This window comes from Nyctereutes procyonoides, unplaced genomic scaffold, assembly GCF_905146905.1.
Source record: "Nyctereutes procyonoides isolate TBG_1078 unplaced genomic scaffold, NYPRO_anot_genome, whole genome shotgun sequence".
Classification (NCBI taxonomy): domain Eukaryota; kingdom Metazoa; phylum Chordata; class Mammalia; order Carnivora; family Canidae; genus Nyctereutes; species Nyctereutes procyonoides.
In genome coordinates this window covers 20,595,818-20,612,389 of record NW_026575034.1, presented here as the reverse complement: position 1 = coordinate 20,612,389, position 16,572 = coordinate 20,595,818, and the positions used below count along the sequence as shown (strand labels likewise).

Here is a 16,572-nt window from a genome sequence, read left to right as displayed (position 1 = left end):
GCCTGCTTCTCCCTCTGCCTGTGTCTCTGCCTCTCTCTCTCTCTCTGTGACTATCGTAAATTAAAAAAAAATCGGAAATGATATCTGTGTAAATGAATGAGGCTTTTAATACTCTGCTTCCATAGTTTTCTTTAAGCACCCACAGAAAAATGCCACTTCCATCAGATTATTTTTGTTAAGATTTTAGTTTTACTATTTTAATATATTGGATATAAACCTTTAACAAATATGTCGCTTGCAAATACCTTCTCCTATTCCATAGGTTGCTTTTCAGTTCTGTTGATTGTTCACTTGCTGTGCAGAAGCTTTTACTTTGATGAAGCCCAATAGTTTATTTTTGCTTTTGTTTCCATTGCCTCAGGAGACATATCTAGAAACAAATTGCCCCAGCTGATGTCACAGTTGTTACTGCCTCTGTGCTTCTCTAGGATTTTTATGGTTTCCTGTCTCATGTTCAGGTCTTTAATCCACTCAGAATTTATTTTTGTGTATGGTGTAAGAAGTGATCCAGTTTCATTCTTTTGCATGTTGTTGTCCAGTTTTCCCAACACCATTTATGGAAGAGACTGTCTTTTTTTCCATTGGATATTCTTTTTTGCTTGTTAAAGATGATTTTCCATATAGTTGTGGGTCCATTTCTGAAGTTACTATCCTGTTCTGTTGATCTTTGTGTCTATGTGTGTGCTTCTAGCATAGTGTTTTGGTCATTACAGCTTTGTAATATGTCTTGAAGTCCAGAAGTGTGATGCCTCCAGCATTGCTTTTCTATTTCAAAGACTGTTTTGCTTATTTATTGCCTTTTGTGGTTCCATACCAATTTTGGGATTATTTGTTGTAGCTCTGTGAAGAATGTTGTTAGTATTTTGATAGGGATTGCATGAAATGTGTAGGTTGCTTTGGGTAGTATAGACATTTTAACAGTATTTGTTCTTCTAATCCATGAGCATGGAATGCCTTTGCACCTTTGTGTGATCTTCATTTGCTTCCAACAGCATTTTAAAATGCAAAAATATATATATCAATTAATGAAGTTTACCAATTCATTTAGTAAATCAATTTCTTTCTTTACCATGTACCCTGTATTGTATAGTTCCCTAGGCATCATGTTTTTCTTGCTGAAATTACAATTTTATTGGGTGAATCATTGGCAATACATATTCTATTGTTTGTTTTTAACTTGTCTTCTGTCTTTTTTGTTAAGATTTTATTTATTCAAGAGAGACACACACAGACACACACACACACACACACACAGAGAGAGAGAGAGAGAGAGAGAGAGAGAGAGAGAGAGGCAGAGCCATAGGCAGAGGGAGAAGCAGGCTCTCTGCAGGAGCCCGATGTGGGAGTTGATTCCGGATCCCGGGATCATGCCCTGAGTCAAAGGCAAATGCTCAACCTCTGAGCCACCCAAGTGTACCACAAGTAAAGATTTGAAGAGACATTGACATCCTGCCAGTTCAATGCTGTGTGTATTTCTTTTTTCTTTTTTTGCTCAATGCTTACACCCTGATTCACTCTCTTTTGAAGTATCACTGGCAGACAACAGCAACACCAATATACACATTCCATGCACAAGCCAACTTAGAAAGCCAAGATAAATGAAGGGAAGATTTCATAACTATAGGCTCCGCAGGACACAGCCTTAATGACTGGAAATAATAGTCCAGATAGCGAGGATCATAAAGGAAGTGGTGGGGTTGGAGAGTGGGGAAAGATCTAGAAGGAGTATGTTACACTGACACAAAACCCACCTTAAGATCTGGGTGCAGAGCAATGACCATGAAAAGAAGCCTTGCTTCTTGGTCTATGCAGTCAGCAATTTAGAAATAGGCCATCAGTGACTCATTAGGGTAGCATAGAATCCTGGAGTATCTGAGCTCATTTAGTGAGAGATCAGAGCAGGGATACCAGGCCAGGAAACATGCCCAAGAGGACTCATTAAAATCCTGTTTCCAGGACCAGCATTTGCAGAGGAGACCATTTCAGCTGAGAAGATATGTCCCTGGGAATGTAGGAGTGGAATAAAGTAGAGAGAGTGGGGTCACGGGATAAGGAGCCAGAACAGCCTCCCCAAGGACAGGCACAGCAAGGTCTCCCTTGGGTAGCTCTTCCCATATCTACTTCCTCCAGATTCCTACTGCTTTCATCTTTGCTCCAGACCCCAGCAAGAGTAAAGGACAGTCTGAGCATCTGGACCCAAGCGCTGAATTTGACAACTTTTCCAGAAGAGTTGGATGGGTTCTCACCTGGAGAACGGAGTGATGGAAGCAGTTTCTCCTAATTCTCCACAGCTGTGAGAACAGGAAATCCATCTCTGAAGGAAGAACTCCATGGAAACTGCCCAAGGACTGTATTTGCCCCCTGTCTCTATTACATCTCCAGACAAGACCTGTAGAAGAACAGAAGGACCAGAAGTGGCCCTGACTCCTGCCTTGGTCAGACGCCTCAGACTCTTAACTCAACTTGGCAAAATTTAAACCAGTTGGACCCTGCTGGAAAAGCTCAATCTTTCCCCATTTCTTTTTTTTTCTTTCTTTCCCCATTTCTACAGGACAATCTTGACCCTCAACCCCCAGGGCAATTTCATGGTTGGGCAGCTCAGCTTCTCACTACCTGAGGTAAAAATTTTCTCTCTCTTTCAGGCAAGTATGCATCCTCTAGACATGTTGAGTTGAGAAACAGGGCTCAAAGCAGACCCTAAGAACTTAAGCTACTCTGTCTTCCAGGTTCTCTGTACTCTGTCCTAAGGCCCCGTAGTCTTGGTTTTCTAAACATGAAGAAAAATGAATGAAAATGAAGAAAGACATGCTACATCCCAGGTCTGAGTGTCTGCTTCCTGGTGGGAGTATCAGTACCTGTCCTTAGAGCACAGGCTTTGCCGGCCTCTGATAGGGGACTATTGCACCTCTCTGGTAATAAATGCCTCCAAATCAAAGGGCCAGCTAATAATCAATGATCTGCCTGTCACATGCTCTAAAACTTTTCCACCATTAAAGTCCTGTGAAACCAGAAGAGACCAGTAAAAGAACCAGTGAAGTGTCCAAAAATAGAAGCCACAATATAGGGGAAAGACTTAGAGAAAGATATGTTTCCCTTACAGATTTTTTGATACATGGTCAGAATTCGACAATTGGTCTAGTTCCCATGATGCATGACCTTGATAGTTGTTAATCCCAGGTCCCTGTCTCTTCTGAATTTTCTCTGGGGGTGGGTGTCATACACTAACATCTGCTTTCCAGAACAGGAATTCATCTTCCTTATCCCTGTGGGTCTTCAATCCAGTGTAGATATTCTGTCCCAGCAGGAGGAAGAGCAGGGATCTTGGTCAGGTGCAAGAGAAGGAGGGTAGGCTTATTGAGCCTGATTACAGCATCTAGAACATGCTCTTTTGCTGCCAGCGCCTTTCAGTCATTTCTCCCAAAGACAAACATTCTGATCTTCCTGGGCACGGCCTCCTCTTCACAGAGTTTTGAGTCCTCCCAGGCTTGCATGTTTTCATAACCTGTAATAAAACACATATGTGGGCATTGAGCCTAAAGGTTTAGCTCATAAAATCAACACCACATCAAACACACCAAACCCTTGTCTCAGTCTAGAATCCCTTCTGCACATGGAGAGTGTGGAGGTTATTGGTCCAGAGGAATGACTGAGGTGGACATACTTTAGGTCTTCCTGTGAGGCTTACATCTACAGCCTTGAGTGCTACAAACAAATGTAGACCTAAGGTATATGGACAATAAAGTAGAAGTGCTTTGTTGAAGTCACACTTCTGTACCTGCTTTAGGATTTTCTATTCAGAACAGGTCTGTTAGGACACTAACTGGGGATTTAAATCATGAGACAAACATTATACTTAAAACATAGGTACAGAAATAACCAAGGGCTTGGGTGCCAGGATATTGCTTTCTATTGAGAGAGAGAGGAAAGATGCATTCTGGAAAGATGCATATTGAGACTTGATGTCCTGCATGATATTTTCATGTAGTGACCTCTTAATATTTAGCTATTGCTGTGATGATTGCTCTCCATTCGGATGGTTCTTTCCTCAAGATACAATTAAAAGTACCAGAACCTGAGAGATCAAGAGGTCAAATCCATGTCCAGTAGGAAAGACCTCACCTCACTGGATTCACATTGGCCGCCATCAGGAGTCTGTGATGTTACAAACGAGGGGCCACCTTAGCCAACATTCACTGAGAATGTGTTTGCTTCTAGGCAACTAAAGAAACAACACAGAATGGAGTACTGGAACTCCACCTTGGGCAGTGGCTTTATATTGATGGGGATTCTGAATGACAGTGGGTCTCCTGAACTGCTGTGTGCCACAATCACTGTCCTATACATGTTGGCTCTGACCAGCAATGGCCTGCTGCTCTTGGTCATCACAGTGGATTCCCGGCTCCACGTGCCCATGTACTTCCTGCTCGGCCAGCTCTCACTCATGGACCTCCTCTTCACATCTGTTGTCACTCCCAAGGCCCTCGTGGATTTTCTGCACAGTGAAAACACGATCTCCTTTGGAGGCTGTGCCCTTCAGATGTTTCTGGCATTGACGCTGGGTGGTGCAGAGGACTTGCTGCTGGCCTTCATGGCCTATGACAGATATGTGGCCATATGTCATCCTCTGAACTACATGGTCTTCATGAGGCCAAGGGTCTGCTGGCTCATGGTGGCCACGGCCTGGATCCTGGCATCCCTAAGTGCCTTTGTTTATACCACATATACCATGCACTACCCTTTCTGTAAAGTTCGGAAGATCAGGCACCTGCTCTGTGAGATCCCACCTTTACTGAAGTTGGCCTGTGCAGATACATCCCGATATGAACTCTTGGTGTATGTGATGGGTGTGACCTTCCTGATGCCCCCTCTTTTTACTATCATTTCTTCATATACACTAATCCTGTGTACTGTGCTTCACATGCCCTCAAATGAGGGGAAGCAGAAAGCCCTAGTCACCTGCTCCTCTCACCTGACAGTGGTTGGGATGTTCTATGGAGCTGCCACATTCATGTATGTCCTGCCCAGTTCCCTCCACAGCCCCAGGCAGGACAACATCATCTCTCTTTTCTACACGGTTGTCACTCCAGCACTGAACCCCCTTATCTATAGCCTGCGAAATAAGGAGGTCATGGGGGCCTTCAAAAGAGTCCTGGCAAAATACATGGCCTGACACACTCCATAATCGAGGGAGTTTATGGCTGGCCTTCAAAATTTCTCTTAAAGTCATAAGATTTCTGGTAAAATACTGGTGAAAACACCATATTGCATAGAGTACCTTTTAATAGTAAAATGAAGGAATGTAATTTGACTTGGCAAATGAATTTGTCTGTTTTACCATTTTATTTTTTAAAGTATAGTTGACTTGAAAAAAAAAGAAAAAAAAGAAAAAAAAAGTATAGTTGACTTGGAATATTATGTTAGTTTCAGGTGTGCAACATTGTGTTTTGACAGAGCTATACTTTATGCTATGGTCACTACAAATGTAGCTACTGTCTGTTACCATACAACACCTTTATAGTATCATGGACTATATTTGCCTTTTATCCCCCCTCTACCTTTTAATCTGATGATTTATTTAGTTTATAACTGACATCTGTATCTCCTACTGCCCTTAAACCATTTTCACCATCCTTCCTTCCATCCCCATCCCTGCTCTGGTAACCGCCAGTTATTCTTTGTATTTATGGTCTGCTCCTGTTGTTTGTTTGTTCTTTGGTTTTGTTTTTTAAATTATACATATAAGTGAAATAATAATGGTATTTGTCTTACTCTGACTGATTTCATTTAGCCTTATTATGCCTTAAGGTCCATCCATGTTTTCATAAATGACAAGATTTCATTTTTTTTAATGGCTGATTAATATGGTAGTGTATATACCTATATCACATCTTCTTTATCCAGTGATGTATCAATGGTACTTGGGTTGCTTTCGTATCTTGGCTATTGTAAATAATGCAGCAATAAACACAGGGACATTTAAAACTTTATGAATTAGTGTTTTCATTTTCTTTGACTAAGTACCGAGTAGTGCAACTACTGGATCATATGATATTTCTATTTTACGTTTTTGAGGAATCTCCATACTGTTTCCACAGTGTCTGCCACCCATTTACATTCCCACCAACATTGCACAAGGGATTCTTTTTCTCTACATCCTCATCAATATTTATTCCTTTCTTTTTGATTCTAGCTATTCTGATGTATTTAAGGTGGTATTTTATTATCAAATGCTCTTTTAAATCTTTTTTCCATCAGATAATTTATTTAGAAAAATGCTTCACACTCCTTTTAAAATTTGCTATTATCCCATGTAGCTACTGAGTTAAATGAGGCTAGGGGCTTTTAGCAATTTTGGACATGATCTCTGACTGGGGAGTCCATACTGGACCAACATATGAACCAAAAAAAGAAGAGTTTCAAGTAGGACACTTAAGCAAGGCCATTATCAGGGGAGCAGACCTTGAGATTTACACAAATTTTAGACTATTGACCATGTTCAAAGATCATATGAGCAGCCTAATTAATGCCCAAACTACTAGTAGTTTATATCTTTTTATAGTATGTTATCGCTTCCTTTTTCCGAACAGCCATTAGAAAACACCTGGGCCCTCCAACAGGTGTTTTTGTTTGTCTTTGTTTTTGACATGGAGATTTTTTATACTGCCTAAAAGCCAAATATTACTGAAATAAATGAAATAGAAAGGGCATCTCATTAGCAAGGTCCATGGGAAACAACTATGCTTATTCCTTGGCAATAAACAAACAAAACAAACAAAAAGAACTGGTTTCTGTCTTGACATGTCCCTACAATTGCAAAGGGCTCATATGCCTGGTAAGTGTGGATGTGTGAGACTATGGATATGTGTTTGTGCTGAAAATGATGGGATAACATATCAATTAATTTTCCAGGGACTTAAATATGCTGTACTACCACCATTTGTTTGTAAGTCTGGAAATACTTTAAACCAGCAAGTTGTTTTGAAGCTTCAAAATGACATGGTTCATCTGAGTGCCACTATTTTGGGGAATATTGTCCTTTTTTGAAAATTTGCTAATGCTTTCTTTAAAAAAAAGTACTGTTTCATCTGTAACACTAGGAGGTTTAAAAAAAAATTAATAAAATTAGGAATACTAAAAAAAGACAAAACTAAAATCTCATCCAGATTTAACCTTCACAACATTTTGATGCATTTTCTTTCATTTTTAATGCATGCATGCATTTTACTGAGTTGATATGTGTGTGTAAAATAGAGAATTTTTAAAAAGATTTTATTTATTTGTTCATGAGAGACACAGACACACAGAGGCAGAGACATAGGCAGAGGGAGAAGCAGGCTCCATGCAGGGAGCACGATGTAGGACTCCATCTGGGGACTCCAGGGTCACGCCCTAGGCTGAAGGCAGATGCCCTAACTGCTGAGCCACCAGCATCCTCAGAATTTTTTCACTTATTAATACATAGTGAAATTTCCCCCTGCATTATATAGCAGCTCTATAGAGCAGTGACAGAGAATCTGGGGTCAATTGTCAGAGTAACAAGATTTGAATTCAATACACCCCACTTATATAACTTTGAACCTATTTCTTAACCTCTCTGTACCTGTCTGCACATCTCTAAACTGTAAATTGGCAGTAATAGACCTACTTCATAGGCATTGTGAGGATTAAATAAATTAGCAAATATGAACATGGGACATTTAGAATTGCATCTGGCATATAATGAGTATTTAATAAATCTTAATTCTTACATGAATAAATAGCCTTGAAAATATTTTTATGGGACGACATAATACTACATATATGGATGCTTTGTAATACAATTGGCTATTTTATCACTGTTTTACATTTAATTGTATGTGTGTCTGTGTAAAAACAGCAGTATTGATCTCTGTGTATGTGACTGATTTTTTCCTTTAGAATAAATTCTTGTGAGTGGAATTACTAAAACCAAAGTAAAAAATCTATCTAATATTGTTGATATAAAAAGATGAGTTGATGTTTAATACCTAAACATTTTGCATTTTTAACAGCAAGATACATTACACTTTTTTCATGTTTAGTTTAATACATAAACAGTTTTACTAATTTATTAGGTATAACACTTAAATATATAACTTTAATTTACATAACTAATGAATTTATATTTTTATTTTTGAGTTGTTGGAATTCTTTTTTTTAAAAGATTTTATTTATTTATTCATGAGACACACACACACACACAGAAAGAGATAGAGAGAGAGAGAGAGAGAGAGAGAGAGAGAGAGAGAGAGGCAGAGGAGAAGCAGCCTCCCTCTTGGGAGCCTGGTGTGGGACTTGATCATAGGACTCTGGGATCATGACCTGAGCCAAAGGTAGATGCTCAACCACTGAGCCACCCATGTGTCCTCAATCTGTTATTTTTTAATATCTCCATGGTAAGGATTTTTAGACAGAGAAGTACTGAAAATATTTTTATTGTGAAATCTAGCTTTTCTCTTCTGTTTTCTTTCAGTGATTTTACTGCTAGGATATAATTTTCTACTCTCTCTTTAGGTAATAAGTTATGTAGATTTTTTTTCTTCAGAATTTTATAATTTGCATTTAACTTTTAGAATAAAGTTCTAAATTACCTTGATATGGTGAAGTTTTAACTTTTTTTCAAAGTTGGCACTTTCTTAATAATATTTTAAAATAATTCTTCTCCATTAATATCTTTTTAAAAAACCTTATATTATGCCTTATAAATGTAGTATTAAGCTACATTTCTTGGCTATCTGTTCAGTTCTAGCTTCTTTCTGTCCTTACTCTTTCTGAAGTTATTTGCTTCTGTCATCTACATCTTAAAAACCCACTGGTAATTTGATCATGAATATATCCACCTAGTAAATTTTAATTTAGGTAATTTTTGCAATACTCAGCCATGCCTTCCAGAACATAGTATACCATTGGACTTTCTGAACCAGTCTTATTTCCTTTTTGAAAATGACTATTGCACACCTGCAGTCTCAGCTGACCACATTACCCCATATGTACTTCACCTGGAACAGAAAGTGAAGTTATGTGGTAAGAAGGGGAAGGGAAGTAAGAAAGGGCAGCTCCTCAGGTTCCCCTCCTCAAACCTTCCACCCACCTGTCTGAACCTGCACGTTCATGTCTGATTTCTCCCCTTTATAACTATTATTATTATTTTTAAAGGTTTTATTTATTTATTATGAGAGAGAGAGAGGGAGAGAGAGAGAGGCAGAGACACAGGCAGAGAGAGAAGGCTTCATGCAGGGAGCCCGACGTGGACCTCTATCCCGGGTCTCCAGGATCAGGCCCTGGACTGAAGGTGGCACTAAACCGCTGAGCCACCCGGGCTGGCCTATAACTGTCTATTAAAGGCTGACACCTTCACTAGTATTCTGAATCCTAGTCTCATTCACCCACCGAAAATTTTGCTCCTGTAGAATCTATTTAATCTGAAACCACTTTATTCTTCTTTTCTGGGTGATAACCACAAGGATACAAATATTCTCTGATAATCCCATTATAAAGAACCCTTTCTATAGCCCCACATTCCCTTCAGCTAACTGACCCATTTTTTCAGCTTCCTTTCAGGGGAAAAAAGGATCTTAAAAAGTGTGTCTTTGCCCATGTCCTCCTCTGCTGATTTTCTAGTCACATATTAGCTCACTTCCAATCAAGCTCTGATTTCTTTTTCATCGGCCTGTTCTTTCTCAAAGTCATCATTGCTGTTTCAAATAGAGTGGTCATTAAAAAAAATGATTTGTTATTTATTTTAGAGAGTGAGAGAGCACAAGTGGGGGGGGCAGAGGGAGACAATCCACATGCAGATTCCCTGCTGAGTGCAGAACCCAATGTGGGGCTCAGTCCCACGATCCTGAGATCATAATCTGAGCCAAAATCAAGAATTGGATACTTAACTGACTGAGCCATCCAGGTGTCCCTGAAGTGGTCATTTCTATATCTTTCTACTTGGCCTTTCAGCAACATCAACACAGTTGACTACTTCCTTCCTCTTGAAAATGTTTCTACTCTTGGCTTCCAGATTCCACACACACCTGGTCTTCTTCCTTCTTCCCTTGACTCTCTTCACCTTATTGTATCCCCTTCTCTATCTGAATTTAGAACTCCCCTTGGTACTAATACACGGACCTCTCTTCTCACTCAATAATCTCTTCCTGAGTAGATCAATCTGTTTGCATAGGTTTAAGCACCATCTACATACTGTTGACAGCCAAAGACCTATTTCCATAAACCACAGGCTCATATATCTAATTGCCTTGCATATCTAATAGGAATTTCAAAGTTCATCTAAAACATAACTCTTGATACATTCTCCTGCCAATCTGTTCTTCCCTCACTCTTTTTTTTTTAAATTTTTTTTATTTAGTTATGTTAGTCACAGAGAGAGAGAGAGAGAGGCAGAGACACAGGCAGAGGGAGAAGCAGGCTCCATGCACCGGAAACCCGACGTGGGACTGGATCCTGGGTCTCCAGGATCGCGCCCTGGGCCAAAGGCAGGCGCCAAACCGCTGCGCCACCCAGGGATCCCTCCCTCACTCTTTTTAAACTAAGTCAATAAACACCATCCACGCAGCTGATCAAACTAAAACTTAAATACATTGCTTTCATTTTCTGCCTTACTGCCCCAATAAGTAAGTAAATTCTATTGGCTTCATCTATACTGTATATTCCAAATATGTGCACTTCTTTTGGTGTCCCCTAGAAGTATCTTAGTCCATGTCACAATAATCTGTTGCCTCTTGCTCTATCTACAATAGCTTCCTAACAGGTATTTCCCTTTCAGTTTTGTCCCACAATAATCTGTTTTCTTCCTAATATACAGATTGACCTTCATAAATATAAGTCAGATTATGACACTTTTTAAATTTAGAGTCAATTAGCCAACACATAGTACATCATTAGTTTCAGATGTAGAGTTCAATAATTCATCAGTTGCATATAACACCCAGTGTTTGTCACATCCCATGCCCTCTTTAATACCAATCACCCAATTACCTCATCCCCCAACTCACCTCCCCTCCAGCAACCCTAAGTTTGTTTTCTATAGTTAAGAGTCTCTCATGGTTTGTCTCTTTCTCTGATTTCTTTCAGATTATGTCACTTTTTGACAAGTGTGCACATGATTTTGGCCCTGCCTACCTTTCAGTCCATCTTTAAAACTGTGCTCACTTATAATCCCTTTAACTCCATTGACCTTCTTGTTTGCCATCACATGGTTCAAAATTGTTTCTGATTTAGGGCCAATTAGTATATATTCTCCTTCCCTGTGATGTTTTGTCATCAAATCTTCTTGGCTTAGTAAAGTTCCATCTTAAAAATGTTAACTTCTCACAGAGATTAGCAATTGACATGGCATGTATTCAAACCAAAAGGCACTATTACACTGTGTTTATTGTCTCCATTGCACTTATCATTATGTGAAACTGTCTTATCTATACTTTAGTTTGCTGGTTACTCTCTCTCTCCTTTTCAAAATGAAAACTTCTTGAGAGGATGAACTATGCAGTGTGTGTCATAGCTGCTTCTCCATAAAATCTAGGAATATATAAAGCACAGTCTCTACAATGCAATGTGAAAAGATATGCACACATGTATATCTTTGCTGAAGAACTAGAGGAATAAGCCATGTTCCTGGGTGAAAAGGCTTAACATTTTTGTTTAAATATGTTTTTTGCTAAATAATCTGTAAATTAAGTGTAATAACCATCAAACTTCTAAAGGTATTTTTATCTTTTATGTATTTTTTATTGGAGTTCGATTTGCTAATGGCATGTTTAAAAGTGGATTTTGACAAGCTACGAAGTAGAAAGTTTATGAGCTATCAAGAAAGCCATGAAACAGAAGAAAAATAAGAGTTCTATCTTGCTAGCTAAATCTGCAGTAATTAAAATACAGCAAAACAAGTGCAGTAATTGGCAAATATGCCAATATCCATATTGAAATTTAGTATATATTATGGCAGCATTTGAAATTAATGGGGAAAGAATGACTTACATTGGTATTAGAACAAAGGGCTAAATATTTAGAAAAAAGTGCCATATTAACTCACATACATAAATTGTCATAAAATAAATTCCAGACATTTTAAATATCTAATGATAAAAAGCAAAATCCTGTGTCAGACTTCCCATCCTAGATTCATGTCCTACTTGTTTCCCAGCATTTATGTGGGGCCATATGATTTTCAATGAGTAGAATGTGAGCAGATGTGCTGTGCTCCTTGTAACCTACAATACCTACCAGTGAACAACTTTTTTATCTTCATTTTTATGGATAGTGACATGCAGGTTGATCTTGACAGCCCCAGATTAAAGAGCTCTATCAACTTGGGTCCATATACTTGCTACTTCATCCCTAAATTGGAATTTATGTAAGTGAAAAATAAACTTCTACCTGTTAAGCCACTGCGATTTGGGATTTATCTGTTAAAGCAGTGTTCAGCAAATATGTCCCTGGGGCAACATCTGAACTGCCTGGTTTTACAGAGTTTTATTGTAGTACATTCGTTTTTTAGTTATAACCATTTTCCTGCTATAGTGGCATAGTTGAGTAGTTATGATAGGGATAGTATGGCCTATAAAGACTAAAATATGTATTATGTGGCCCTTTATACAAAAAGTTTACTAAAAAAAAAAGTTTACTGATCCCTACATTTAGAGTGACGTCACCTTATATAAAGAAGAACTAGAACTAGAGCATAACAGGAGACTAGGTTTATTACATTAGGGGTAATTAAAGCCTCTTTTAGTAGAAAGTGAAATCTATGTCTCTTTCCCCTGCTTTTTCTCTGCCTTCCTACCTCTTACCCCCTACTACACATGTACCTGATTAACTCTTTCATCCTTCGGTTTTCAACTCAAAAATCATCTCCTGAGGAATTATTCTGTATGCTTTTCAGAAGTCTATAACTATGTGGAAATTCAATAGCCTTTTATCAAAACATACAAGTCTGAGACATTTGAGAAATCATTCCTGGAAGGCCCCTCCTCTTTCCACTTCTGACACACCTTTATTCAGCTTCTCTTTCTGTCTCTCTGATTCTTGATCTTCCGGGCCCGATTTGCTACACTTCGTCAACCTTGCAATGTTGGTAACTCCAAAGTTCTGTCTTGAATTCTTCACTGTTATCTGTCTCCAACACCACATCTCATCCAGCATTGTGCTTCAGAATTTCCTTGGGATATTTTTACAAAACATAAGTATTGCTAAAACCTTTGGCACACATGTTGGGTGTGTCAAACAAACTTCACTTCCGTTTATGTGCAGTACATTTCTAAATCTGTTCTCTAGTCCATATGTCTCTCCTAAGCTCCAGATTTATTTATTCATTCAAAATGATATTTCTTGAGCAACAGCAATGGCTGGGCACTTCTCTACAAGTGATAATGTAGAGATCAACAAAGCAGTCTCAGTCTTTACTGCCGTGGAATTTACACACTAATGGAGGATTCAGACATTAAGCAGATAATCATGCAATTCTTTTAAATAAAAGCCATCCTATTGCCTACAAAGCAGCATACAATTTTACGGTGCTGAAGAATCACGTGGAGCTTGTTACAGATGGAGGTTCCTGAGACCGGCTAACCTACTCAATTCTATGCTGCAAAATATTTTCCACTTCAACTCAGGGACCAATTTAAGTCATGATATGCAAAACAATGGTCTACATTATAAATGCCTTACTAAGGCATAAAACAGGTGTCCCTGTTCTCCTTTTCTTAACTTTATCCTCATTTTCCATCGCTGTCCCATAAATTCCCCAATCTTCAGCATTTTCAGGATTACATATGGGGCAAATTCTTTAGTATTGCATTCAAAGCATTTCTCAATCTGGACTCTTTGTCTTACTTTTCAACTTATAACTATTTTCCTAATGTTACACGTATTCTTAGAAAAATTCCACCATTTGTTATTCCTTAAATGTATTTTCTTTTACATTTCAGAAATTATTAAATTAGAATTTAAGGCCATGTTAGAATTAAACACCATGAAGACCTTACTTTTCATGTCTATATCCCTCGCTTCTAGAAATGCTCCTGCTCAAAATCTCTTTGATGAATGCATGCAAGAATGAAGGAGATAGGGATGCCTGGGTGGCTCAGTGGTTTAGTCCCTGCCTTTGGCCCAGGGCATGATCCTGGGGTCTCTGGATTGAGTCCTGCGTTGGGCTCCCTGCATGGAGCCTGCTTCTCCCTATGCCTATGTCTCTGCCTCTCTCTCTCTCTTTCTCTCTCTCTCTCTCATTAATAGATAGATAAAATCTTTTTAAAAAATGAAGGAGATACTTCCATTTGCAAGGATGTATTCTTATATTTGTATTTATTTTATTTATTTGGTTCCTGGTGGGTTCCCCCCCTCCATATAGTTGTATGTGCAGTTGTTTTAATTTCCATATTAGCTTGTATGGACCTAGAAAGTAGACTGTCTCCTTACCCAACTTTCATTTTTCCCCACTTCGTGGTTCCCCCCTCCTCTCCTTTCCCTCTCAATACTTTCTCCCTTCCTTCCCTTCCTTTCCCCCCTTTTATTATTATTTAAGTACAATTGACATACAATGTTATATTAGTTTCAGGTGTACAGCATATTGATTCAACAATTTATACATTACTTAGTGCTTTTCATAATTATAGTCACCATTTGTCACATTTGACTCATGTTATCATAATATTACTGACTATATCCCCATGCTGTACTTTTCATTGTTGTGACTTGTTTATTTCATAACTGGAAATTTGTACCACTTTTTAAAAAAGTTTTTATTTATATTCCAGTTGGTGCTCATCACAAGTGCACTCCTTAATCACATCCTCCCATCCACTTCCCCTTCTATATTTCTTTTCTGTGTCTATCAAGATTTCTTGCTTTGACTAGACAATTTACTGAATTTAGAAGAGACATAGGAAAATAGGAGAATGAAAAGAAATGGAGGAATGGGATGAAAGTGGGAAAAGTTTATAAGAAAATAACTTCTTTCTACATCTCTAGAAATGTCATTATGCTTAAAGATCCCCATCTTCAAAAAGACAATTTTGCAGTCACTCTCCTGAGAGCACCTTTGACATCCTTGTTTCTCAGACTATAAATGATGGGGTTCAACATGGGTGTCACTGCTGAGTAGAACACAGAGATCATTTTATCCCTTTCGTTCATTATCTTGGAGTTTGGCCTCATGTAGGCAAATATTGCTGACCCATAGAAGAGGACAACAACAATGAGATGGGTACCACAGGTAGAGAAAGCCTTGAGCCTCCCCTCTCCAGACTGCATCTGGATCACAGTGGAGATAATATTCCAGTAGGAGACCAGAATCAGGCACACAGGAGCTAAGAGGATGACCACACCCATTGCAAAGATGGCCATTTCTGTGCTGTAAGTATCTGCTGAAGCCAGCTTCAGGAGGGCAGGAGGTTCACAAAAAAAATGGTTAATGATATTGTTCCCTCTGTAGGGCAGGCGTAGTGTGAATGTGGTGTCCACCAGTGACACAAATGTTCCACTGACCCAGGACCCTATGGCCAGCTGGACACATAACCAACGTGTCATGATGGTGGAGTAGTGCAGGGGCTTGCAGACAGCCACATATCGGTCATAGGACATCACTGCCAGCAGTGCACACTCTGTACACCCAACTAGAAGTAAAACAAATATCTGTGTTGAGCATCCAGCAAAAGAAATGGTTTTACTCTTTACCAAGAAGTGGACCAGCACCTGGGGCACTGTGGTGGTAGAAAAACAGAGATCAGCAAAGGACAAGTTTCCAAGGAAAAAGTACATCGGTGTGTGAAGTCTAGAGTCTACATGAACAAGCACAATGATAAGCAGATTTCCCAGTACAGTCAGCAGGTAGATGATCTGAAAAAGGAAAAAGAGCAGGACTTGTGTCTCTGGATTCTGTGAGAGGCCCAGGAAGACAAATTCAGTCACATAGGTTTGGTTTTCTTCTCCCATGAAAATTTATTGCTGTTTATAAATCAGCAAAGAAACATATTGTTCAGTGGTAAAATATATATATACATCTGAGTAACAGTTATTTTGTTAATCAGCATCAGAACAAGTCTATTGATTTCTACCTCTTAACAGATTCCATATATCAGAAGATAGAATTCTCTTTTTGCTCAGTAGTTTTGACAGATGAGAGTCATTTCTAATTTTCTCACCTATTGAGTCTTTTAGTAGCACCAGAAGGGAGGAAATCATCCTGACTATGCTACATGACCAAACCTTAGCAAGACTACATGTAGTCCTGATAAGACTATAGTTCTTCTCATAGTGCATCCTTGCTTTTATGTAGGTTTGGGAAGCAAACAAATTGGTGTTGCTTTAAAATAGTTGGATTTTTATGCTATAAACAGTCTAATAGCATTTATGAAGGCTGATTTTTTTCATTATTTTTGCAAAATAATCCTAAAGAAGCACTCTGAGCAAGGAATGGGAAATTACAGGATGATGTAGTAGTCTGTGATCCTAGCCCTTAAATAAATTTTTCCCTCATTTGTTTTCAGTGTGAAAAGGGTGCTGAAGATCAGTAAAAAAAGGCTGCCTCATTGACTGTTGCTCTCAGTA

At 38.8% G+C, this 16,572-nt stretch overlaps 2 protein-coding genes across 2 annotated transcripts; one reads left to right on the top strand and one right to left on the bottom strand.

Annotated features, from left to right (window-relative positions):
- The first annotated feature begins 2,603 nt into the window (after positions 1 to 2,603).
- LOC129504981 (olfactory receptor 2AG1-like) lies at positions 2,604 to 5,170 on the top strand. Its single transcript, XM_055317896.1, has 2 exons — positions 2,604 to 2,618; positions 4,216 to 5,170. Exon 2 carries the CDS (start codon positions 4,238 to 4,240, stop codon positions 5,168 to 5,170), a length of 933 nt encoding a protein of 310 aa, XP_055173871.1. The 5' UTR covers positions 2,604 to 2,618; positions 4,216 to 4,237.
- Positions 5,171 to 15,024: 9,854 nt separating this feature from the next.
- On the bottom strand, positions 15,025 to 15,957 carry LOC129504827 (olfactory receptor 2D3-like). The gene has a single exon (XM_055317710.1). It carries the CDS (start codon positions 15,955 to 15,957, stop codon positions 15,025 to 15,027), a length of 933 nt encoding a protein of 310 aa, XP_055173685.1.
- Between the last annotated feature and the right edge of the window lie 615 nt (positions 15,958 to 16,572).

Bases quoted from the DNA above. Each gene is read 5' to 3' on its own strand.
- LOC129504981 (XM_055317896.1), top strand. From the start codon at position 4,238: ATGGAGTACTGGAACTCCACCTTGGGCAGTGGCTTTATATTGATGGGG.
- LOC129504827 (XM_055317710.1), bottom strand. From the start codon at position 15,957: ATGGGAGAAGAAAACCAAACCTATGTGACTGAATTTGTCTTCCTGGGC.